The sequence below is a fragment of the Balearica regulorum genome, chromosome 5 (assembly GCF_011004875.1).
Source record: "Balearica regulorum gibbericeps isolate bBalReg1 chromosome 5, bBalReg1.pri, whole genome shotgun sequence".
Classification (NCBI taxonomy): domain Eukaryota; kingdom Metazoa; phylum Chordata; class Aves; order Gruiformes; family Gruidae; genus Balearica; species Balearica regulorum.
Window position 1 is genome coordinate 16,558,692 of NC_046188.1, and position 24,164 is coordinate 16,582,855.

Genomic DNA, 24,164 nt, shown 5'->3' on the forward strand with positions numbered 1-24,164 from the left:
AGGAAAAATAATGCCTCACTGTATATACACGTACATACACATACACACACAAATACACATATTTCTAGTATATTTGGTAAGACCATTGTTATATTATATCCTTCATCTGTGGAAGGTGGGTACCTGTCTTCCTTTACCATCAGACATGTCTTAATTCCTAAGAAGTCCCAAGTTTGTAGCAATCCAGGATTTACACCAAAATCAATCTGTTGCATAAATGAGTGCAAAAGGTTTGTCACACATAAAGTAGATAAGAATCTTTACCACTCGTTTCCTCTTGAGGGTTGGTTTCGCCTTTATTATCTCTTCTCAAAATACCTTTCATTTCTATTTGTATGTCTAGAACTCAGCAGAACTAGCTGGGAAAAACATATGCAAAAAGGATCCACAGAATAGACTGGTTCAATCCAGCTACATTTGCATGGTTTTTTGTTGGTTTTGTCTCCCTCTGTCACCCTAGAATTAACATTCTGTATATATAAGTGTTTGAGAAAGATCTGTTCATGCAAACAGACATGGTTAAGACTACTCCAAAAATGCATCTCATGTTATATCCTGCAATCAGTGAACTGAAACTGGGCCTGTTTGTGATTCACTCTGTTCAAACAGTGAACCCTGCAGATGAGATGCAGAGTCTAGGTAGGCAGTGTGAGGAGGGAAGAGAGAGCCTGCAGGAACAAAACTGCTCCTGGGAATGTTTTCTGCGTTAGTAAAGTCCATATTCATTACAACAGGAAAGAAGGCAGCAGAAAGAGGACTTGTGAATGCCTTTACAGACAGAATGCCTTATCTTTTCATTTCACGTGCCAGACACTACATGAAGTGTGATCTGTTCATTATTTTTATGATTAAGGCAACGAGAGCAGTTCTGGCTGCAGAAGAGTCCAAGGTTGAAAGGCTGAAGGCTCAGCTTAAGGAACTCCTACGGTTTTCCCAAGATGTGCAGCCCCATGCTGAGAGTGTCGTCTCTGCAATACAGCAGTATCAAAGGTAGTGGGGAGTCTGATTATGTGGAGGAGAATGGGGGGAATCTTCTCTCAGACATTGAAGGGATTGACAAGGGCCTAAGAAAAAAGTGATATGCTATCCGATGGTAGGTGACAGGTAGAAAAGAAAGGCTTTTGCTAACTACATGGGCCTCCACATTTCACTAAACCTGTAATTTTAGCCATTTGCTAGGAGCTGCAGGCTGCTCGCCATTTTCAAGCAATGATCATGCATCATTAATGTTGTGTATGGTTTGAAGAAAAATAGATTGTTGGCAGCTAATTTGATCTTCTTAGCATTTTATAATAGTAATTTATGTATTTTGTTTGCCTTTTGTGACAGCAACAAGAAAATCAGGACAGGAGCTGTAGTAGTAAATGGTTCAGAAGAATTAAGAAGAATTATGGCCCTCCCTTGTTGAGTTTGTTGTGATGACTCATCAGCCTTAGCAATTATTTGGCAGAGTTTATTCCCCTTCTCCTGGCGGCATGTATGCATAATTCCTGTTTCCAACTTGCCTTGGGTTGGAAACTCTGAAAGTTTAGCCTCTCCCCAGACTTCAGTATTTCCGTTTCCAGGCTGCCTGGAATCAGGAAGTAAAGAAGCTGCAGCAAATTTTGCAAACTAGAAGAAAGGATCTTTTTTTTTTTAAGGAAAACAAAAGGTCAGTTTTTTACTGTATCCAAGCTTATTTTCCTCTGTCCAGTGCACAGTATGCTGTCTTGCTGGAAGGGTTACAGGTCATTATGGGAAAGGATTTCAGTTTAAAAACTAACAAGTAAACGATGTTGAAAGAGAAGCAGAGAGCAGGGGACTTGCCTCTGAGTAGAAAATGGCAGCTGCTCTTTTGCCAGCTTCTCCCCAAAGCTGTTTTGCGAAGTCTGGCAGCTTCACGCTGAGCCTGGCAGGGGCAGCAGAGCAAATGGCAAAGGACACGTAATGTCAGAACTTTCTATTTGTGGAGCTTTGGGCCTCTGCAGGCTTGCCTTTGTTTAGCTCCGTAACGTCTCAGTGACACAGGTAAGATTATTGTTGCTGTTTTTATAGAAAGGCAGTATTAATCTTGGTTGGCATTGTTCTTGCCTGCCTGTCTCGTGAGTTTGCAGGATACTGTTCCTGTGTGGACATCTAGTTTGGGCTGCATTCTGCCATATCAAATAGGATTCTGCAAATTGAGAGGTCAGGAAAGCTGAGAAAAACGAGGCAGCTGCATGGGGTGTGTCACTGCTAGGCCTCATTACTCAGCTGTATTTTGGATAAGCTTTTATAAGAGAAGCCTGGATATTTAATGAATGTGTGCTGATTGTATTTTTTTTTCAATAGATATACATACACCCGTATATAGTTATGCATGTATGTGTATACATATGTATAAATACAAAGCTTTTATCAGAATCACCGACATATATTAATATAAATACAAGTGGTCCTGCAAAATTTTAAACATTTATATCTGAAAAAAATAGGTGTTTTCCTCTTTTTATAGGTAACACAGGGTAATCAAAGATTTCTTAATGTAATTTTTTAAAGGCACAAAGACTTGGTAATATGTAAAACAATACAGGCAACTGCAGTTAAATTCTAGACACTCTTGGTTTGTTCCTCCCATCAGTCAGTGAGACTGCTGCGATAATATGGTTTGTTAAATCATGCTGGTGATAGCAGCCAAGAAAGATTATATACAGGGGGAGATTGCTTGCTGCTAGAAGGGCAGAGTAATTCCTGATACACGGTTGCACAAGAGACAAATGTGTCTTACATCGTCTAAATAAAGTTTTGTTGGATGCCTCTGAGCAGCTGTCGGTACGCAACACCAGGCTCAGACAGTAAAAAAGACTGAGGCTTTTCTGTTGGATACAGTTTACACATGAGTATTGTGTTAATTCATGCCTTGATGAATAGGATGTTTGGACTTGGATTTCTTCATAATCCTTCTCTCGGCTGTCACTTTGTCCTTGCAGTGTTAGAGGCAAGACATCTAAAATGAGCACTGATACAGAAACCCAACTGAGAAGACTCTTGCAAAATCCCCTGCAAGATTTTGAACAGTGGAAGCCATCGGTCCAGATGCTGCTGGAGACTCCAGAGCCAGCGCTGGCTCACATTGAGGTAGCAAACCTGTTACTAAGTTCAGAAACTGATAGTTGGTTTGTGTTTGCCCAGGCTGTGCCAGCAGCTGCCTGCATACAGCTGCCAGACAGCAGCAGCTGGGAGAGCCTTTCCAGTATGGCAGGAAACCCCGCAGTATGGAGGTCAATACTTAACTCTAGCTATAGCAGAATGTCTTATTTTCTGCCCTTTGTTTGGTTAACTGGAGTTGTCAACTGAATAGGCTGAATTAAAGTGCTAGATGTCTTTAACAATGATGACAATGTTGTTTAGCATTAGCCCAAATCTCCCTGGATGGGAGGTCTGTGGACTCTGTTAAGAAGTGTGTAGTAATACAGTTGTGGGATTAAAATGCATGATTTCTGCATGTGCCCAGGAAGGTGTTTGGTACTTTGTCATCCCTGTCATCTCCAGAACAAATGTATCTGCAAACAGGGATGGAGTTTATCCTTGGGATGAGCATTCAAGCTGTCCTTTCTGTTGGTTGTTTAGGCCTCTCCTCTGCACAGACAACTCTTTCCATAGTACAGCTTTCCTCTATTTCTGTTCACAAAATGGATGCAGCATTGGTGCTTCTAACATTATCAGGAAGACTTTTCCTTTAACTGGGCACTGTCCAGGTACCTTCTGTTACCCCTTGTCGGCCCAGCATGCTGTTTTTACCTGACTTTGTCATACTGCTTTGGTTGTGTGACTTGTGTGAGGATAAAATGGTTATATGATTTTTATTTTTTTTTTTTTTTTGGTATGATTTCACTGGAAGAATTTTTCTCCTTTAGGCTGCTCTTGCTGAAAGCTCACAGTTCAAAGAGAAGTTGATGACCTTACAGCTGAAGAAAGATTTGCTAAACAATATCCTTGGTGAGGAAAAAGCAAAGTCTTTCCTGCAAGAAGTAGCTGAAGCTTCAAAGGAGAGAGAAATTCTACACAAAAGTCTGCTGCAAAACAAGAGCAAACTCCAGGTGAGCTTCAAAAGCCCAAATACAGTCTTTGCCTGTGACAACAACAGTGATCAATCTTTTACGAAGCCAGTTTTATAGATAGAAATTTAGTACTAACCAGCTGTGCTCAAACCCTTTTTCTAGGTTGATCAAATATTCAAATAAATTTGTGGTCTGTCGCATGGTATAGCTTGGTGTTTGTTCTGAGTATGAAATGGACATTGGCAAAAGATAATGCCAAGGGATATTTGTTGAATGCTGGATTATTTTTTTCTTCTTCTTCTTTTTCCATGTAGAATTTGATATCGCAGCATAAGGACTTTGATGCTGGTTTTGCACCTTTGCAGAAGAAATTATCTGCCATCAAGGCCAAATTAGATCTAGAGAAGGAACCGCGGCCTGACCTCTTGGGTAAAAAGACACAACTCCAGAGACTCCAGGTACATTACAGTAATGTTTGATTGTGATATCCTCAGTTAGTTGTGGTCCTGTTTGTTCATATTTTATTAGCATTAGGAATTCAGTACCTTTTCCCCTTACTTGATTGTGCGTTAGATAATTGCATTTGGTCTAGTTTATAGCATAGAGTAGATGATACTGAAGCAATGCAGGTGATGAACTGGCAAACTGGGCTTGAGGGAAGAAACAAGCAGCTGGAAGCTGTTGGTGCCATACCTTCTTGGGTTAGTTTTATTGCTAAAGAAAATGCGTCCTGATACTTCCCACTTCCCACAGTGAAACTGTACAAGATAACCTGAACCAATCTAACTCCCTCCAAAAGCAGGGAGTTCCCATTGTCCCACCTCCTTCTGCATCCCCCTCTTCCTGCTCTTTACCTTGTCACAACTTTGACACTTGCTGGATTTACTCAACAGGCTAAAATTCAGTTGGCCAAGATAAGAAAAAAATAATCAACAGAAAAAGATGATCATTTTCCACTTGAGTAGTGTTTTGAACTGATTCAGCAAAGGGTCCAACATGCAGTAGAGCCTGCTTAAGGGATGCAGTGGAACTACACAGCTGGGAGAGGGGAGAGAAGGGCAGGAGGGGAAGAGAGAGGGGATGTCACCCTTTCTGCCATGGTGAGCTACAGTGATTCAGCTATACAGTGCCACTTCACCCCTGGTGACCACAGGGATGTTATCGCCATAGTTCTTTGCAGTACTTAGCTAATTATACTATGTCTTCTCTGGCAACTTCTCAGCAATTTGTTGTCTTTGTTACCAACTGGTAACATGTAAGAACGTCCAACCATTTCTTTCGGAAACACTTCCTTCTAGACATCCAAAAAAATTTTTTTCTTAATTACAGTGATTTTTCCTTTTTTTTTCTTTTTTTCTTCACACTATCAAATAAAACTACTTTTGGTGTATGTTTAGTAGAGGTCCATGCCACATCTAACACATTACCCATATGGAATCTGTCTTTTCCTCTGCAGATGATCCAAGATGACTTGGCAGAGCTTGCGATTCAAATGGAGGAGGTAGAGAAGCTTGTTCAGTCAAATACCACACACAGGCATGAAATGAACCAACTTTCATCTGATGCTCAGGCCCTGAAGAGATCACTGGAGGTAACATAAGGAAGAGTTTTTAGTTGCCTGAGGAGTTGTCAGTTGCCACTATTTAAAAATATTTAAAAAATCTTTAAGCATATAGGATTATATGCTTTGAGTGACAGATACTTTGATTTCTGGGGAAGAAGGCATTGAATTTTTATGATTTTGATAACTCTTCCAGGATTCTTTGATTATCTGTAATGTGATTTCCCTTTGGGACAGGATACCATCCACACAGATTTTATATCTATATAAATGATTTCTGAAGTGGGCCTGAGATTTCTGACCAAAAGACCTCATAGTTATCGTGGAAGTGCTTGGACTTCTTCACAGATTCCTAGATAGTGTTTTTGTATCAAACTGTTTGGGTTTTTATGGATTTGTGACCTAAAAGTTAATGAGAGAAAAGTGTTGCAATTGCATAATTACTTGTTTTCACCTGAGGCATTTTGTAGCTTGTAAACATAGCTATGAAAGGACCTTTCAAAGCAGTTTCAGAAGAGCTTATAAAATCACCTTAGTTACAGAATCATAGAATGGTTTGGGTTGGAAGGGACCTCAGAGATCATCTAGTTCCAACCCCCTTGCCACAGGCAGGGACACCCTCCACTAGACCACGTTGCCCAAAGCCCCATCCAACCTGGCCTTGAACACTTCCAGGGAGGGGGCGTCCACAACCTCTCTGGGCAACCTGTTCCAGTGCCTCACCACCCTCACAGTGAAGAATTTCTTCCTAATACCTAACCTAAATCGACCTTCTTCCAGCCTAAGGCCATTATCCCTTGTCCTATCACTCCATGCCCTTGTAAGCAGTCCCTCTTCATCTTTCCTGTAGGCCCCTTCAGGTACTGGAAGGCTGCAATTAGATCTCCCCGGAGCCTTCTCTTCTCCAGGCTGAACAACCCCAACTCTCTCAGCCTGTCTTCACAGGAGAGGTGCTCCAGCCCTCTGATCAGCTTCGTGGCCTCCTCTGGACTCGCTCCAACAGCTCGATGTCTCTCTTGTACTGGGGCCCCCAGAGCTGGACACAGTACTCCAGGTGGGGTCTCACAAGAGCAGAGTAGAGGGGCAGGATCCCCTCCCTCAACCTGCTGGTCACGCCTCTTTTGATGCAGCCCAGGACACGGTTGGCTTTCTGGGCTGCGAGCGCACACTGCCGGCTCATGTTGAGCTTCTCATCAATCAATACCCCCAAGTCCTTCTCCTCAGGGCTGCTTTCAATCCATTCCTCACCCAGCCTATAGTTGTGCTTGGGATTGCGCCGACCCACGTGCAGGACCTTGCACTTGGCCTTGTTGAACTTCATGTGGTTTGCACGGGCCCACCTCTCCAGCCTGTCAAGGTCCCTCTGAATGGCATCCCTTCCCTCCGGTGTGTCAGCCACACCACATAGCTTGGTGTCATCGGCAAACTTGCTGAGGGTGCACTCAATCCTGCTGTCTATGTCACTGATAAAGATGTTGAATAGTGCCGGTCCCAGTACCGACCTCTGAGGAACACCACTCGTCACCATTCTCCACTTGGACATCGAGCTGTTGACCACAAGTCTTTGAGTGAGACCATCCAGCCAATTCCTTATCCACCGAGTGGTCCATCCATCGAATCCATGTCTCTCCAATTTAGAGACAAGGATGTTGTGTGGGACAGTGTCAAATGACTTGCACAAGTCCAGGTGGATGATGTCAGTTGCCCTTCCCTTATCCACCAATGCTGTAACCCCATCATAGAAGGCCACCAAATTTGTCAGGCATGATTTGCCCTTAGTGAAGCTGTGTTGGCTGTCACCAATCACCTCCATATTTTCCATGTGTCTGAGCATAGTCTCCAGGAGGATCTGCTCCATGATCTTACCAGGCACAGAGGTGAGACTGACCAGCCTGTAGTTCCCTGGGTCTTCCTTTTTTCCCTTAAAAATCGGGGTTATGTTTCCCCTTTACTTTGCCGGACTGCCAGGACTTCTCAAATATGATGGAGAATGGCCTGGCCACTTCATCCGCCAGTTCCCTCAAGACCTGCAGATGCATCTCAATCAGGTCCCATGGACTTGTGCACCTTCAGGTTCCTTAGATATACCCGAACCTGATCTTCTCCTACAGCGGGCAGTTCTTCATCCTCCCGGTCTCTGCCTTTGCCTTCTGTGACCTGGGCAGTGTGGCTCAAGAACTTGCCAGTGAAGACTGAGGCAAAAAAGCTGTTGAATACCTCAGCCTTCTCCATATCCTGGGTAACCAGGTCGCCCATTTCATTCCGGAGGGGACCCACATTTTCCCTCATCCTCATTTTATCACTAACATACCTATAGAAACTTTTCTTGTTGTCCTTAACATCCCTGGCCAGATTTAATTCTGTCAGGGTTTTGCTTTTCCTAACCTGATCCCTGGCTGCTCAGACAGTTTCTCTGTATTCCTCCCAGGCTACTTGTCCTTGTGTTCTTCCATGCAGCCCTCTTGGTGGTTTTGCCTGACGTCCTCTTTGTTGGGACGCATCGCTCCCGAGCTTGGAGGAGGTGACCATTGAATGTTAGCCAGCTGTTTTGGGCCCCTCTTCCTTCCAGGGCTTTGTCCCATGGTATTCTACCAAGCAGATCCCTGAAGAGGCCAAAATCTGCTCTCCTGAAATCCAGGGTAGTGAGCTTGCTGTATGCCCTCCTGCTGCCCTGGGGATCTTGAACTCTACTATTTCGTGGTCACTGCAGCCAAGGCTGCCCTTGAGCTTGACATCACCTACCAGGCCCTTGTTGTTGGTGAGAACAAGGTCCAGCATGGCACCTCTCCTCATGGGCTCCTCTATCACTTGGAGGAGAAAGTTGTCATCAACACAATCCAAGAACTTCCTGGATTGCTTGTGCTCTGCTGTGTTGTCCCTCCAAAAGATATCAGGGTGGTTGAAGTCCCCCATAAGGACTAGGGCTTGTGAACGTGAGGCTGCTCCTGTCTGCTTATAGAGGGCCTCAACTGCTTGGTCCCCCTGGTCAGAAGGCCTGTAGCAGACCCCTGCTATGATGTGCCCTGCCCCAGCACTCCCTTTAATCCTGACCCATAAGCTGTCGGTGGGCTCCTCCTCCATCCCCAGGTGGAGCTCCATGCACTCCAGCTGGTCATTGATGAAGAGGGTGACACCCCCTCCTTGTCTGCCCTGCCTGTCCTTCCTAAAGAGCCTGTACCCTTCCATCCCAACACTCCAGTCATAGGAGCTATCCCACCACGTCTCTGTAATGCCAATAAGGCCATAGCCTTGCAGGCGCGCACACGTCTCCAACTCCTCTTGTTTATTCCCCATGCTCCGTGTGTTCGCGTAGAGGCATTTCAGTTGTGCCCCGATGAGGCTGACTTACTGGCTGGAATTCTTTTGATGTATTCTCCCAGTGTTTTGCCATTGGTTCCTGTTGCATCTGGAGCCCCTGGCTTATCTCCTAGGCTTCAAGCATGTTGCAGTGTGTCCAGCACGTCTCTGAGCAATAGGCTGAGGGCCCTCACCAGCACACCGTCCAACCTGGGCCCGTCATCCCACAACATGTCGCTGGCAAGCCTGGTGTTATCCCCCTCCCTCTTCGAGCCTAGTTTAAAGCTCTGTCAATGAGCCTCACTAGTTCCTGGGCAAAGATCCTCTTCCCCCTTTGAGAGAGGTGAATCCCATCAGAGTTCATCAAGCCTGGTGCCGTGTGGGCCGTCCCATTGTGAAAGAACCCAAAGTTGTGGCATTGACACCAGCCACGGAACCATGCATTTATGGACTGTGTCTGCCTGTTCCTCCAATGTTGCTGCCCTCAGCTGGAAGGAGGGAGGAGAATATTACCTGGGCTCCTGAATCCTTCAGTGACAGTCCCAAGAGCCTGAAGTCCCTTTTGATCACTTTTGTGCCCTACGTGTCTCCGCTTCATCCCCACCCACGCGGAGTAGCAGCAGTGGGTAATAGTCAGAGGGCCATACCAGGCTGGGGAGTTTCCTAGCGATGTCCTTAACACGGGCCCCAGGGAGGCAGCAGACTTCTCTGAGAGGAGGGTCTGCCCTGCATATTGGTCCCTCTGTATGCAGGTCACTGTAAAAATATGTATGATAAAGCATTACCCTAATATGCACTGTGGAATTCCAGTTTCAATCTCATTAATCCCATTTATTGCTGGACTTTTGCCAAAAAAGTCTGTACAGTCATTTCTGATTCAGGGAGTATAAGATGTATTTAATATTGACTGGGTTGTATAAAACCCCCATGTTCTTTACTCTGTTTCAGCTGAAAAGGGAGCTATTCCAGTGCTTAATGCCCCCCCATGTGGTTGAATTCAGACCTGCAGGAGCTTGTAGGTGTTTTCTATGCCACTGACGCTAAAGGATAAAGTTTTTTGTGTCTCATTAACAGCTGTTTTTTTCCTTTTTGCCCATGGGATTCTGTGCCAGTAATCACAGTATAGATACAGTAATGAAACTGCTTTTTGTCTGTGTTTAGTTGCTGACATATTTTTATCATTTGTAGATGATGATACAGCAGAGTGAAGAGCACGTTCAGAAGCATTGGGCATATAATGACAAACTCTCTGACCTCCAGCAGTGGATCACAGTAACCACGGAGAAGATTAACTCCTACCAGGGTGCTGATGGAGAGCAGAACACTGAGGGCAGGGTAGCAGACCTTGAGGTGAGACAAGTATCTTAGTGAAGGATACATTGAACATTATTACCCTGTTAGCTAACCTTATACTGTGTTGAACTGAGCTGTTCCACAGCTGCTAGCTTTTCCCTCTGTAGCAGTATTTTGCATGCTAGATTCAGTCTGGCAGGTTACTTCAGCTGGCAGCTTTTGCCTTCAGTGTGAATTATTCACTTCCCAGCATTCAGACATTAAGGGTGGGGGTTTTCTAGTGAGGGTTTCCTGGTTGGGGAGAGTAATGGTGGTTTGTTCCTCCTGCAATGACTGTTGGTTGCTGCTGCCTCCCTGCTTTGCCCTGTGCTGTGGGATGTAGAGCTAGGTAAAAGACAAGAACAGTGAGAAATGGCCAAGAACTGTTGAGAAGGATAAAGTATTATCAAAGGATAGGTGGTTTTAAAAAGAGCTCTTCCTGCCAGGGTGATGTCTCTGAACAATACCTACCTTTGCCTGTATGTACTCATTGATACATTGAACATTATTACCCTGTTAGCTAACCTTATACTGTGTTGAACTGAGCTGTTCCACAGCTGCTAGCTTTTCCCTCTGTAGCAGTATTTTGCATGCTAGATTCAGTCTGGCAGGTTACTTCAGCTGGCAGCTTTTGCCTTCATATGGGATATCAAGATACCTCATGGGAAGGCTACAGAAGGGGTGCATTGACAGCTTGCACCCTTGAAGTTTTACCATCAGCTCTTTGACCTATTATGGCTCTTTGCAAGAATCCACAGCATATTTTTTTTCCCGCTAGGTATGTTCTAGCTAGTGCCAACAGAACCAGCATAGTCCTGGACTGAACATGGCCTTCAGTCTGACATAGCCTCTGCTTTACCCAGGATACCTAGAAGTAACTGTAAGGACTGTACGTTTCAGAGATGGCTAGCTGAGTTTCCAGATAAGGAGATCCAGCTGCACCTTGTGGAGGCTCATGGCCAGCTGGTCATGGAGAATTCTTCCCCAGAGGAGACTGCCCATGTCCAGGCAGAGCTGGATCAGCTCAAGGAGTCATGGAGATCGCTGAAGGAGATGGCAACTGGGTAAGTGTTCACGTACGTCTTCCTCATGTCCCTTCAAGGGGATGCTCTTTACTCCTACATGACTAGACACACTTGATGCTTTATGCTCTGTGCTGTGAAAGTGAACAGCTATGTTGCAGTGCCAGGAGCAAGATGAGATTTTATTTAATCATTTGTAAACTGGAAATCATTACTTTCAAGAAAACCATTTTAGAAAATCTGGGGACCAGAGCAGTCTATGAAACTGCCTTTACCTCATGCTTGGAGTAGGCAGTGTCTTCTTAGGACCTGGCTCACCCTTGCACTGCCAGTCCGTATCAGAGGAAATAGGAAATAGACTGGGTGACTTCGGCTGTCGTGCCTCACCTTCCAGTACTCCTCACTGTCTGGAGATATCTCCAAGGAGACTACATTTGCACTGGGATTTGTGCCTTTTGCAAACCTGCAAGAGTATACACAGAGCTAAAATCCTCTCTTAGCCGGCAAATGTGGACTTAATTTATTTTGCCCTCACTGTGCAGTGTCAAACTGCTGCTTGTATTTGCTACTCTGTATTAAAATTAAATACTGTGCTACATGTGTGAGTATATTCATACATGGTGTCAGAATAGGCATAAAAGTGGAATGACTAAATTGAGGAAGGCTTGATTGTACTGCTTGCTGTTACCAGACAGGAAGGTATATTGTCAAGGCAGTATTTTTTTGGTCCCTCACTCCCCTGAATAAACAAAACACTTGGAAATGTTAGAACTAGAGGACTGGTGCTGCTTAGAGACACTCCTGTCTTCATCTTATTTTGTTAAAAAGATGTTGGAAATAACTTTAATAGTAATAGTGCTATTAATAGTAATAATAGTATAATAATGATAATAATAGTGCTATTTCACCAGAGGTGTTCCCCATAGCCCCGGTCAAAATGTGGATGTCTCATCATTAGATGTTTCACTGCACTGATGTCTCTGACTTTGTGTTTTCAAGTCTTCTCAAAAAGTGGCAGTTAAATAGACCAGTGGCTGATAAGAAGAAGAAAATAGCGTTTGTGGACAGCAGATGGACGTCTGGACCTGCCTTCCATCTTTTAGATGTAGATCCCAACCATAAGCAGGTGAGAGGGGGGACTCTATATCTGCCCTCATATCAGCTTCACAAGAACAATTTTATTGGCCCCATACGATATTATGAAAAGCTGGAGGTTAAGATCTTTCCATGAGGCCTTCAGAGGAAACATCTGACATAACTGTAAGGGCTTTTTTGTTTCTGTTGTTCTGTAACCTAGGACAGGATAGGAGAAGGACAAAATACGAGCAGCCACTTGAAGCTCCTCTGCGGCTTTGAAGAATGGTTACAAGGAGAAAACACCAAACTGACCAAAATTCTTGCTGTGACTTCAGCTTCCACAGAGGAAATTAAGGCACGCCAGAGCAAACTGGAGGTTAGTTTTCAGGGAATGAAGATGGAGACAAAGATTACAAAGATTACAAAGGGCAAATTCTTTTAAATTAAAAAAAACCAAAACCATCAAACCCCCCTCCCCCCAAAAAAAACCAAACCACAACGAAAAAAACCCACAAAACAAACAAAAAATCCCGAAACAAAAAAACCCCAAACCTCAAACACTACACACTCTGCTTTAGGAGAGTCTAGAATAGATGAAGCTCAGGAATTTAGAACAAGTATTTCACCCCTTGAAAGGCCTGCCGGAGCCACAGTGGTAGAAGGTAAGGGAGCAGCCTGGCATCCAGCTGTTGGACTGGCCATTTCCAGTGTGGTATGGCAAAGGTGTTTGTTAAAAGAAGGTGATTAAAGTCAGTGTCTGGTATTTGGCCTCACTCTTTCTGTTGAATATAGCCAGATGCAATGACAATGGATGTTGTAAGAAATTGAACAGAAATATCCAAGGCTACATGAGTCCAGCAGATGAGTGGACCCTTTTATATCATTTCAAGCCAAAAAAGTGATAACAAAAATAAATGTGCTTCCAGAGTACCCAGCAGTTTGACTTAGTACCACTGTTCTTTCAAATACTAGATTTAAACAGTGGGGCCTTCTTGAATTCTGAGTTGCTGCTGACCTTGTCTTTGCCTGCAGGAGCTGCAGTCTCATGTGCCTGATGGTCAGCGTCTCTTCGAGAACCTTCTTCATCTTCATCCTGTCATTGGAAACTCTGAAGATCTGGAGGACCTGCGTTACCGATGGATGCTCTACAAATCTAAACTGAAAGAGTCCATGAATTCACTGGTAGGTGACAGCACTCAAGACACAGTTGCTGTTCTCTGCCATTGCCCTTTTAGGTTGCTTCACATTGCTAGTCATAATTCAACAGCACATGTGTGTGTGTCTGCTTAATTAAACCTCCCTTAGTAAATGTCATCAAATACAGAACAAACATTGCCATGTATTTATAAATATAAGCACAAATGTATTAAAATAAGAATTGCACGCAATCTTTTTCCCTTTGTAAGCAATGCTCAGATTATTTCTGAAAATGGGAGGTTCAAAACAAAGACAATTGGCTGTTGTCACAAATGCATGCAGTTGGGGACTGTGAGATGTTTGCGTGTGTGAATATTTTGGATACACATCTAGTTCTGGGAACATGGATTTCTAGTTTTTTGCCTTTTTACCACACAACATTCTCCATGGAATTGTTTTTTTAACAGTTCCTGCAGTAAGAATATATTTACTGTTCATTATTTGTGTCCTATGCTGTGAGACAGAGTGATCAGAATAGCCACTGACTGAACTGACTCAGAAGGTAACTGTGCGCAGAAGGACCTAGTCCTTTTTGAAACTGTCTTTATGGGCTAAGGATTTGGAATGAAATAAATAGGAGGTGTTTTAATGCAAGAACCAAACGATTAAAGAAGTTACCGAGTTGTTATATAAGAGACATGCTATGGATGGCAGAATTCCTCCCCGTATAAGACATTCCAGGGCATGCTAAAGATATTCCCATGTTCTTAGCGTAAACATATGTAATTAAGATTTTTTTAGCTTAACTACTTACATTGTGTTCACCTTCAAGATACCTTAATCGAAGGATTAGACTTTACAAGGTGTGCATTTGATACTTTCTGTATGCAAGTGATTTAGAAGGTATCCAAACTCGAACACCTAAAATTTGAGGCACCTGAAAATTTTTTACTTTGAGAAACCTTGTCTTCAAATCCAAAGTTTACTTAGAATACAAATCCTTTAAAGTGCCTGGAAGGTAAGCATGATCTCTATTAATAAAGACTATATTTCTAAGAATTGTTTGCCATTGATTGTAATGAGTTATGCTTTGTTGACCAAAACCTTGTGTAAGTGTAAATATTGTCAATAGGTGTCAGTAAAGTCAAAGCTATTGCTGGCAGAACTGCTCATCTGATTCAAATGGTCAAGAACCTAAAAACATTTCAGCTTTCTGCCTAATGTGTGTTAAAAAGCTCATTAAAAAAGTCTCCTGCTGGTTCACTCTATCCAGGTGACCATGAATGTGAAAGAAACATCCCCTGTGAGGTGAATACTCATTTATAGGCTCCACTGGGATCTTAAATTCATGCTTTTTTTTTTCTTTTAAACAGAGTCCTGGATCTTTGGAAGAACCAGACAGATTCAGAAAGGTATGACAGCTTCCTATCATTAAGCTAAAAAATGTTTGATCAGACATTTTGCAGATAATTATTTTAAACTAAACTTTTCTAAAGATTCTTGAGATTAATATGCTTATTAAGAGCCTCTCTTAAAGAAGTTTATTCTTTCTAGATTTTAAAAGGAAAAAGATTACTGAGTTTTTACCCTTGGGCTATGCTTACTGTATCTCTAGAAACTAAATTTCTCCTGGGAGAGTAGGGGAACTCAGTTTTTATACATCTACATGCTATATGAACCTAATTCATTTTTCAAAAGAGACTAAGGAAGAGCCCAAATCTCTCTCTAAAGGATTTAGGGGCCAAGTGCCTAAAATAATTTTGAAAACTGGACTTCTAATTCTTTAGACACTTCTGAAAAAATTGCTTTCGATCATTCAACCCACCTTCTTTCTAATGCAGAAAACCAGAGAAAGTCAAGAGATTTGACTGATGTTATTAGACTAATCTGTATTTTAAGCAGCAGAATTCCTCCTGTGAAGGATTTTCTTTTGGAACTGATGACATAAGAAACAGAAGCAGTACAGGAGACGATAAGGAGAAGCTTAAAGAAAACAAAATGCTGCCAGTTTCTTATTAAACGCAAGCAGCATTTCTGATCTCATTTTCATAAAGTCAGTGAGTTTTTCTGTTGACCTGAGCAGTGTTGAACTGAGTCTTTTCTCTCTGTCACAATTGGCTTTGTGTATAGACGCTGTTAGTTTCTATTTTGTACTGTCATCTCACTTTCTGTTTGTTTTCATAAGGAATAGAATAAGGCTTTATTTACTCAATGCAAAGTAGATTGGATGAATAACATGTTACAGGAACATAATCACATAATCATCTTAAGCTAAATCAAACCCTTGATTTCTCCTGTTGCAACATCTTTTTCAAAGAGGCCAATATTTAAAGGATGCAGTACAGTGCACTTCTAGTACGGCCAGAAATTAAGACTTTCCTCATTCCGATGAGATATTGCTCTGGTACTCCAATGTGGAGTACCATCTCCAGTATTTTTCCCCAGCGAAATACTGACCCACTTAAGGTAGTTTTCACACATCCCCTGAATAGTTTTGGCCACAGTTCAGCCTTCCTGAAAACCCCCAAAGAGTTTCTGTTCTTGCCTGTCTGGCTTAGCATTAATTGTTCGGTACTGCTGGTCATCCAGTAAGGTCACCAGAATCTTTCAGGCTGGAAAAACAATATAACATTTTAATACTTGGTGTAGAGGCAGCCAAATATTTAGTAGTGCTGCTTTTCCCTAGGAGAGGCCTAAAGGGATATTCCAGAAGACTGACCAAGGAATTCTCTGCTTTTGGGTTAAGTTGTTTGTAGGGTAAAAGAAAACAGAACACAAGCTTTAGGTATAAGCATATCTCCACTGCACAATTAGATATAATTTTTTAATTCATCTGTCCCACCTGCCTCAGGGTAAGTGGTATTTATTCCTCCTTAACTTCTCTGAAGGAGACTAAAGTCTTCAGTTAATTTTCAAGGATACTGGAGTAACATAATGGCAGGCAGCAAACATTTGTCAATTAGGCCTACAGCAAGAGCACAAAAAAGCATTCTATGAGTTTTTAATAGCTACTGAACACAAACAAAGGGAAACGGCTTGGGGTGGGAAGGAACAAAGAACTGAAATACCTCATAAGCATGAAGGAAATGGCTCCCATTGCAGCAAGAAGTGATTTGCAGTTTCCCTTCAGCCAGTACAAATGTTGCAGTAACTTAGACTTTGCTCACTTCAGTGTAATTTTGCTGACTTCAGAGCATTCATGCCGTATTTAGACAGTATCATTACAATGAGAATCCACGTGCTGTAAGCAGAGGTGTCTTTTTTTCATTCAGGCTAAGGCTTTTATCAGGATGTGAGCCTGTGTTGCCATGAGATTGTTGAGCATCACTTAAGAGAACCAGAAAATAATGTTGATCCTTTTTGGGGGCATCACCGTTCAGGCTGAGAGAAAAGGAAAAGCAAACCAACTGCAGAATTCATGGCTTTGCAGTTTATTTTAAATTCAGATTTAACACCTGAAGTGTGGCCAGAAATGAAAGAAAAATTAGGCAAAATACTTTTGTGTTTTAATATCCTTTCAAAGCCATGGTGAAGGAAACCAACTACCCTGAGAGAATGGCTGATCTTGGGAGCTCCTATCTGCAGAAAGTACACATGGTTGGGGGCACCATCACTGTACTTGCAACATCCAGTGAGTTTGCATGCAGTGGGATTGGGTTATCTCTAATTTGTCAGCTCCCTCATGCTTTTGGGTCACACAAAATCAGCAGAGGTGGCAGAAATTCAGGTGGTTTTGGACTGATCTCTGCTTTCTGCAACATGAGGTCCCCAGTGACTCTGCTTGTCTCTCCTGTTTGAGCTGTGAATATTTTGCTGCAGCAGCAACTCAACTGGGAGAAGGGGAAGACCCAGCTGCAGCCAGTCTTACTCCATTGCCTTCTGTTTTTATTTCATTTCTAGCCTGCATGGCCAAACGTTGGGCAGTGCAGAGCCTGCTCCATGTGTATTAATGTGCTTTTTTTCTGATCATTCATCCTTTGCTGAGGACATGCCCCTAGCCACTGGTGCCCTTAGGAACAGTACGGGCTAATGATTGCGATGTGAGCAACTTCTTGTTGATTAACAAAAAACAGTTGCAGGAAATTGCACTGGCTGCAGTGAATTTTTAGCAGGTGCCAGTGACAGGGCAACGTAGGTAGATATTTCTGCAGGGCACCTAGCACACCCCAAGGACATAATCAAGCAAATGCTCAATAATAACTATGATAAATGTTACTTTCAAAGGTTGGCTCCCAGCTACCTGAAAATATTCCACGAGCATTCTTAGCATAAATAGGAAGTCAAAGGCTCATTATTTACAGATCTAGGTAGCGCTGTTTGATTTATTTTCTCGAGTGCTCAGAGTAATTACACTTCCTTGCTAAACAAATGATTCTGGCTTTATTGTTTGTATAAACAAAATAATTAGGCTTCATTACATCAGTGGTCAGCTAATTGCTTCCTTTGAGATTCTGCTAAGAGTAATCTCCTATAACACACAGACAGAAGGAACGCGTAATTTAATCTTATTTAGAGACACCATTGATCTGGAGTCAATCAAATTAATGCAGTCATTCAGGAAACTGTGCAAAGCAAGAGCTGCCACAGCTTGCCAGGAAGAAAACAGTAATGCACTCTGCTCTGCCCAAGTGCGGATAGGACAGGAATCTGTCATGGCAGAAAGTCGCATTACAGAAAAGCACAACATCGTGTGTACATGTCTGGGTTAATGGTGCCTCTCTATTGAAAGTACATGCCCCATTTGTTTTCCTGACGTCCTGCTGGGTGTTAGCCACTTGAGATCTTCTGTGCAATTACATTCTTAGTAAAATGGAAAAGACTCATTAAAAGGTATCTTTCCCTCAGTTTTCAATGTTACTTATATAGATAATATCTCTCCATATTTTTTTCATCACAGTGCCTGTAAGCTCGTGCCTGCCTGCTTTAGGAATCATACCATGGCCCAAACACAGCAAGAAGGGCATCTTACCATTCAGAATTAGCAGATAGACTTATTTTCCCTCAGCAGTGATGTTTGCTTAGAAAGGAAACTTAGGCAAAAAAATAAAAAGCTGAGAAATCCTGGCTGCCTCTTCCTATCTCTGACCCACTGTTAAGTATGCTGTGCCAGACAGCACCATCCCCTGCCTTCTCCAGCAGGCCCATGAGCTTCCCTTCATGTTACTGCACCTGTGACACTGCCTGCCTGTCTGCTCTAATTTCTGTAGGGTTCGTGTTGTTTACCAATCTACATTACAGCTTTCCCAAATGCTAGAAAATAGGGACTCTGTCTTTTATCTGGTTCTGCCACTTCTGTGCCTTGCCGATGCTCTCCCTCGAAAGCAGTGCTGGTGCAAGATGGAAAAGACATCTTGCTTCCCAGGACACCGGGTTCTTGCTTTCTGTTAATGTTAATGTGGTATTAGTTAGGTATGTGGTTGGTGGCCTCTGCTTTCTTTGTTGAAGAAATGTGTTGTCTAGTAGCCTACCATGTTGTGAAGTATTGGCAGATTTTCACCAAGGAGATACCTTAGAATTACTTTCTCAGCAGATACAATGACCTAACTGAAAGGTAACAAGAGAAAGATTTGTTGACCAATAGCAGAATGAAACCAATTCCCAGTATACATTTGAAAAAATGTTTTTAATAGTACTATAAAAACCACGGTAGGAAAAATTCTTGCAATCAATACCTCAAATTGTATATGTATTAATTTTTTAAAAGTAAGCCATCACATTTTAAAATTATTTGAATAAAATGCAAATAATATTCAAATTATGTATGTTGACTGCTGAAGTTTAAGAAAAGTTTATTCTTGACTTGAGAAGTCACTGGTAAAGCAGCTGGAAACAAACGTTGATGTGATAAACCAGCTTTTGATGTCAGTAACTGTTTCTACAGGTTCCAGAACATGTTGTCTTTATTTCAGTTTTTATTCATTCTATGCCCAATTTAATTAGTTTATTTCAAATTGCAAGGCTGAATGGAAGTTGTAAATTGGGAAAAGTTGTTTTACTTCTCTGCCTTCTTGAACAAATGTAGAACACTGACTGAAGAGTCATCTGGCTACTAGCTGCTGCTAACTCTCCTTCTAAACGTAGTACAGCATTGCTCTTCAGTACAAAATGTATTTATTGGGATAAATTGTACTGCTTATGAGTGTATTTAAAACTGGCGGACTATTCCTGTGGTTTTAATTGAATTCAATTAAATTCAATGAGCAGCTCAGCCACTCCCTCCCTCCCCCTGCAGTGGGATGGGGGAGAGAACTGGAAGGGTAAAAGTAAGAAAACTCGAAGGTTGAGATAAAGGCAGTTTTAAAAGTAAAAGAAGGAAACAAAGGAATACAAAACCAAGGAAAACAAGTGATACAGAAAACCCCAATGGCTCATCACCAGCAAACAGATGCCCAACCAGTCCCCAAGCACGGCATCCCTGATAAAACTCACCCCACCTAGGTTTTGTTGCTAAACACATTGTCGTATTGTATGGAATACCCCTTTGGTCAGTTGGGGTCAGCTGTCTCAGCTGTGTCCCCTCCCAACTTCTTGTGCCCCCCTCCAGCCTACTCGCTGGCAGGGCAGGGTGAAAGCAGAAAAGGCCTTGATGCTGTGTAAGCACTGCTCAGCAAGAACTGAAACACGGGTGTGTTATCAACACTGTTTTCATCACAAATCCAAACCATAGCCCCATACTAGCTACCCTGAAGAAAGCTAATTCTATCCCAGCCAAAACTAGTACAACTGGTTTAAAAACCTCTTCCCCTGTTCTGAATCTTTTGCAAATGCTTCACTTGTGATACTTAAGAAACTCAGAGTAACTCACCACCCACTGTTGGATATGAAAATGTGCTTCAAAATTCCCTCACTGGAAGTTTGACCTTCCATATTGTTATTGCATGGAACTAAGATATTTTTAGCAACCCATCCTACCTACCACTTTACTTAACTTCCACAGTGCTTCCTAACTTTTATCACATATCAAACACTTTGCTGATAAAAAAAAAGTAGTTTCCGCTGCTTATGTGCTGAAAATGGGACTAAACCAGGGACTTTTTCTGCTTTCTTAGGCCTGTGGAATTACAGAAATCAGTGCTACTTTAACAGATCAAGCTGTAGCTCTTGTCCGGTGCCATGCTTCTCCTAAAAGTATGTCATGTTGTATATGCACGCAGAAGCTAACCTTTATAAATCTGTTTGTGTCAGAGTAGCATATGGCACAATACTTAGTTCTAAGCGACTTTATAGCAGAAATTCTGAAATATCTGCCATATGTGACTGCTGAAACCTCAAACTGCTGGCTTTTCCTTGTTTTCCGTTTCTTTTAAATCAAGCTTTCATGATTGATAGATTCTAGCTTATCATCCCACCGTGTTGAGGTACTCCAGAATCTCCCCTAAGGGAGAAAACAAAGCCTTTGTTTTTTTGCCTGTATACTTGTTTATGTACATATACTTATGTTCTTCAGAATTGAAAAGAACGTTAAGGTTGCAAAGTCAAGCAATCTGAAGATAGAAAATGTCAGAGCTAAAATTGCTTGTGGGACCTCAGTTAACCTCCCTTCAGCACATTCATTCTGGTAGCTCTTTACGAGATGGAGAATGATAAGCAGGACTCAAAGGGGGTCCCAGCCATCCTTATTCGTTCCTCACTGTCAGTTGCCTAACCTGGGCAGTGTTTGCATTTAGGAAAGTTCTGAAGCCAGTGGCTCACTGTCCTCCTGCAGAGGCCGTGTAACCTCTAATCGACAGTATCCAACTCTTAGTTCCTGCTGTGGTGTATGGGAACGAGCCAAAGCTTTGCCCAAGAGCATGTTGAACGCTCAGTTCTATAGCGACAGTAGCATCCACCTCCCCCAGATTATTTCCCTTCTGAAAAGACCAGCTGTGATTTGCAATATGTTGCTTACCTTAAAGAAAGATGCTTGTGGCTCTGAGTTGAGAACTGATGAGGAGCCCAGTTCCAAACTATCTCACACTGAGGTAAAAACCCAGTTATGCTTTGGTTTGAGAGAGCAGCCTGTATTCCCCCTGGAACTGATGATCTCTTCTCATTGGCAATAACCTGCCTCTGTGAGTAGCAACTGAATTAGTACTCAGTGGGATCTCAAGTAGCAGAAACCTCTCAGAGGCAAAATATCACTGATAAGGCAACTGCTTTACCAAAAAAAACAGATAGTGCTTGATGATGGCGTGCTCCTATTCAAAATGAAAGGGAGATACGGTAAGCTGCTGTTGCAGCCTTCCTGGCAGCTCTGCTTATTCTCAGAGGACTAGCGAAGTGATAGAATTCGTACTTATGTAGGTGATCCTTTCCAAGGCCTACGTGTTCTTCCTGTTAAGATGTATTTCCTCTGTCCGTGTTGCTATAGTTTAAGCCCATTATGTTGTGATCTGCCCACTGTGGGGGTAGACCTGGATTCATCCTGTCTAAGCATTTAACTCAGAGGTTTACAAAATCGTGCATGGTGCAGAGAGTATAGATCTCTTCCACAAGAAAGAACTGGAAGCCAGGTTCTAACACAAGGGATTTGTTCTTCATGCCACAGGTGGAACTCCATGCTAAAGGATATTGAGGACTTTTAAAGTTTGTATAGGTTCAAGGGGAAAGTATCTGGAGGAAAGATTCACTGAGTGTTTAACTGGATGGAGAAGCTGCATCAGGCTCAGGAAACTGCCTGAGCTGAAAGCAGTTGGAGGCTGAGAATATTAAGGAGAAATTATTTATGCTTGCCCTAGTACCTACATATCTGCGCTGACTGCTGTAGAATATAGGATACTTGAGCTGCCTACAACACTGGCATGAAGCAGCATGGCTGTTGGTGTCTTTGTATAGTGTCTGTAGGACACTAGGACATTGGTCCCTTTATCCATGGGGAGAGCAGGAGTTATCAGACAGCAGTGCATTTCCCAGGACAGTCTCTCAGTGAAATGCTCTAAGGTAAGAGGAGTGAATCCAGACTAAATCTTTTTTCTCTGCTGGATCACTGATTCAGTGATGCAAGTATGATTTTTGTCAGGCATGCTGGTGACATACAAGCAGCAGCAAAAACTAATGAGCATGGTATAAGATGCTATATTCCTCTGCTCCCTCAAATAACTAGATTAACTGTGTGTTTTCATATGTCCTGGAATGTGGTCAATAGCAAACCAGGGAGTGCACTGGTTTTTAGTAAAATGCTTCAGCAACTTACACAGGAATATTATGTAGCAAGTTCTAAAGTGCTTTTCTGCTGTTTCCCCATCCAAGTGATTTTTCACAGTGCATTTGGTAAGGAGTTATTAACTGCAAACAGATTTAAGTGCTGAGGACTCCCTAGATCTAAACCGATGCTTGTCATTCAAACGCCCCAACATGAATCAAGTACAAATGTGAATGTTCACAGCCAATGAGGTTCATTTGGTAACAAGCATGCATTTAGCATTACACAAAACACAGCCGTCTACGCTTTGACAGTCCTTGCTTGTCCTGGTATTTTGAGGGAGAAGGGGGAGGACATTTATCCTTGATGGTGAACTTTAAAAGTGTATTTTCTTTTTAAATGTCAACCTATTCCTTTTCCATGTGCGTTTCAAAAATGTCTCTGACACTTTGGCTCGATACCCAGGTATTCCAGCTGTTATTCTAAGATGGTGGAAATTAAAGTTCTGTTGACTTCACTGGAGCTTTGCCAGTTTTCCTCAGAGGAAGATTTGGTTTCAGGATTTTTTTGTGGAGCCTAGATCTGACACACACACTGCAGGCACTGTGGGTGCTGGGTAGCTGGAGTGATTGGGGAAGGGGAATTCCACTGTGTAGCAGGCATTGTGGTTCCCACCTTTGATCTCATATGAAAATGAATTGTTCAAACTGTCTTTTGCAAAGGTGGAACTGTGTCAGACTGAATTTTTCTAACCCAGAACGATGTGCTAAAGGTTTGGGAGTGTGGTCCTGACTCCAAGTAGACTCGTACAGCCATGATACTCTTTGCCCAGCAGAGCAGAGATTTGAACCCTGGCCTCCTGAATTCCATGTTGGTGCCATAGTCTCAGGTCCCCAGAGCCTGAAAGCATCTCTCTCTCACAGCACAAATCTAAAAAAATACCTTGACTTAGTAAGCAAGGACTGCTTTTTTCACACTTAGAGAGGGAGTCAGTGCCCATAAACTTCCCTGCTTTTTCTGACTGTATCATCTCTCCTATTAAGTTACTGTGTCTCCTTCAACATTTTTATCCTTTAATTACACCACCTCTAGTAGTACCACCACCAAAAAAAATAAAATAAAATCATATCACCAATTGTTCCAGCAAGCACAAAGTAACAGAACTAATGTAGGTTTCATCTGCACAAGAACACCAGAACCTGGGCATATAAGTAATGAATCCATTTGTTAAGGGTATCTGCTGAACTCCATGAATAAGTAGTTCCCAAACCTGACTTTATTTAGTTGTCTCTCTGCATAATCCTGCTGCAGACACTGAAGTTAATGGTAAATCTCCCATGGATTTCAGTGTGTGCAGGTTGGGGCCCTCATATGTTAAGGGCTTATCATTGCAAATTTGCTGAAAGCATCAAACCCTCACAGCTCCTGTATGCCTCATCTTCAGTCCTGCAGAGACATCATAATACTGTGTTTGTGATAGCAGAGTCATTCCCATGGCAACAAATGGAGTCAGAAATACAAGATTCTGACCTTACTGTGTGATCAAACAAAACAGAGAACCTGGGCAGCAAAGACAAAAGTTCATCAAACAGAAATTC

At 42.5% G+C, this 24,164-nt stretch overlaps 1 protein-coding gene across 9 annotated transcripts in view; it reads left to right on the forward strand.

The window, feature by feature from the left end:
• The window catches only part of SYNE3 (spectrin repeat containing nuclear envelope family member 3), an 84,305-nt gene that overhangs the window by 45,990 nt on the left and 14,151 nt on the right, over positions 1-24,164 (forward strand). For 6 of the 9 annotated variants that reach the window (XM_075753626.1, XM_075753627.1, XM_075753624.1 and 3 more), the window contains exons 7-17: positions 854-990; positions 2,949-3,096; positions 3,876-4,058; positions 4,334-4,477; positions 5,476-5,610; positions 10,066-10,227; positions 11,110-11,273; positions 12,231-12,357; positions 12,529-12,684; positions 13,341-13,490; positions 14,819-14,857. In XM_075753626.1, the coding sequence (XP_075609741.1) occupies positions 854-990; positions 2,949-3,096; positions 3,876-4,058; positions 4,334-4,477; positions 5,476-5,610; positions 10,066-10,227; positions 11,110-11,273; positions 12,231-12,357; positions 12,529-12,684; positions 13,341-13,490; positions 14,819-14,857 (1,545 nt within the window). Of the gene's footprint in view, positions 1-853; positions 991-2,948; positions 3,097-3,875; positions 4,059-4,333; positions 4,478-5,475; positions 5,611-10,065; positions 10,228-10,987; positions 11,274-12,230; positions 12,358-12,528; positions 12,685-13,340; positions 13,491-14,818; positions 14,858-24,164 lie in introns of those variants that run through there. The other 3 variants (XR_012835583.1, XM_075753630.1, XM_075753629.1) reach the window with 3 other exon arrangements.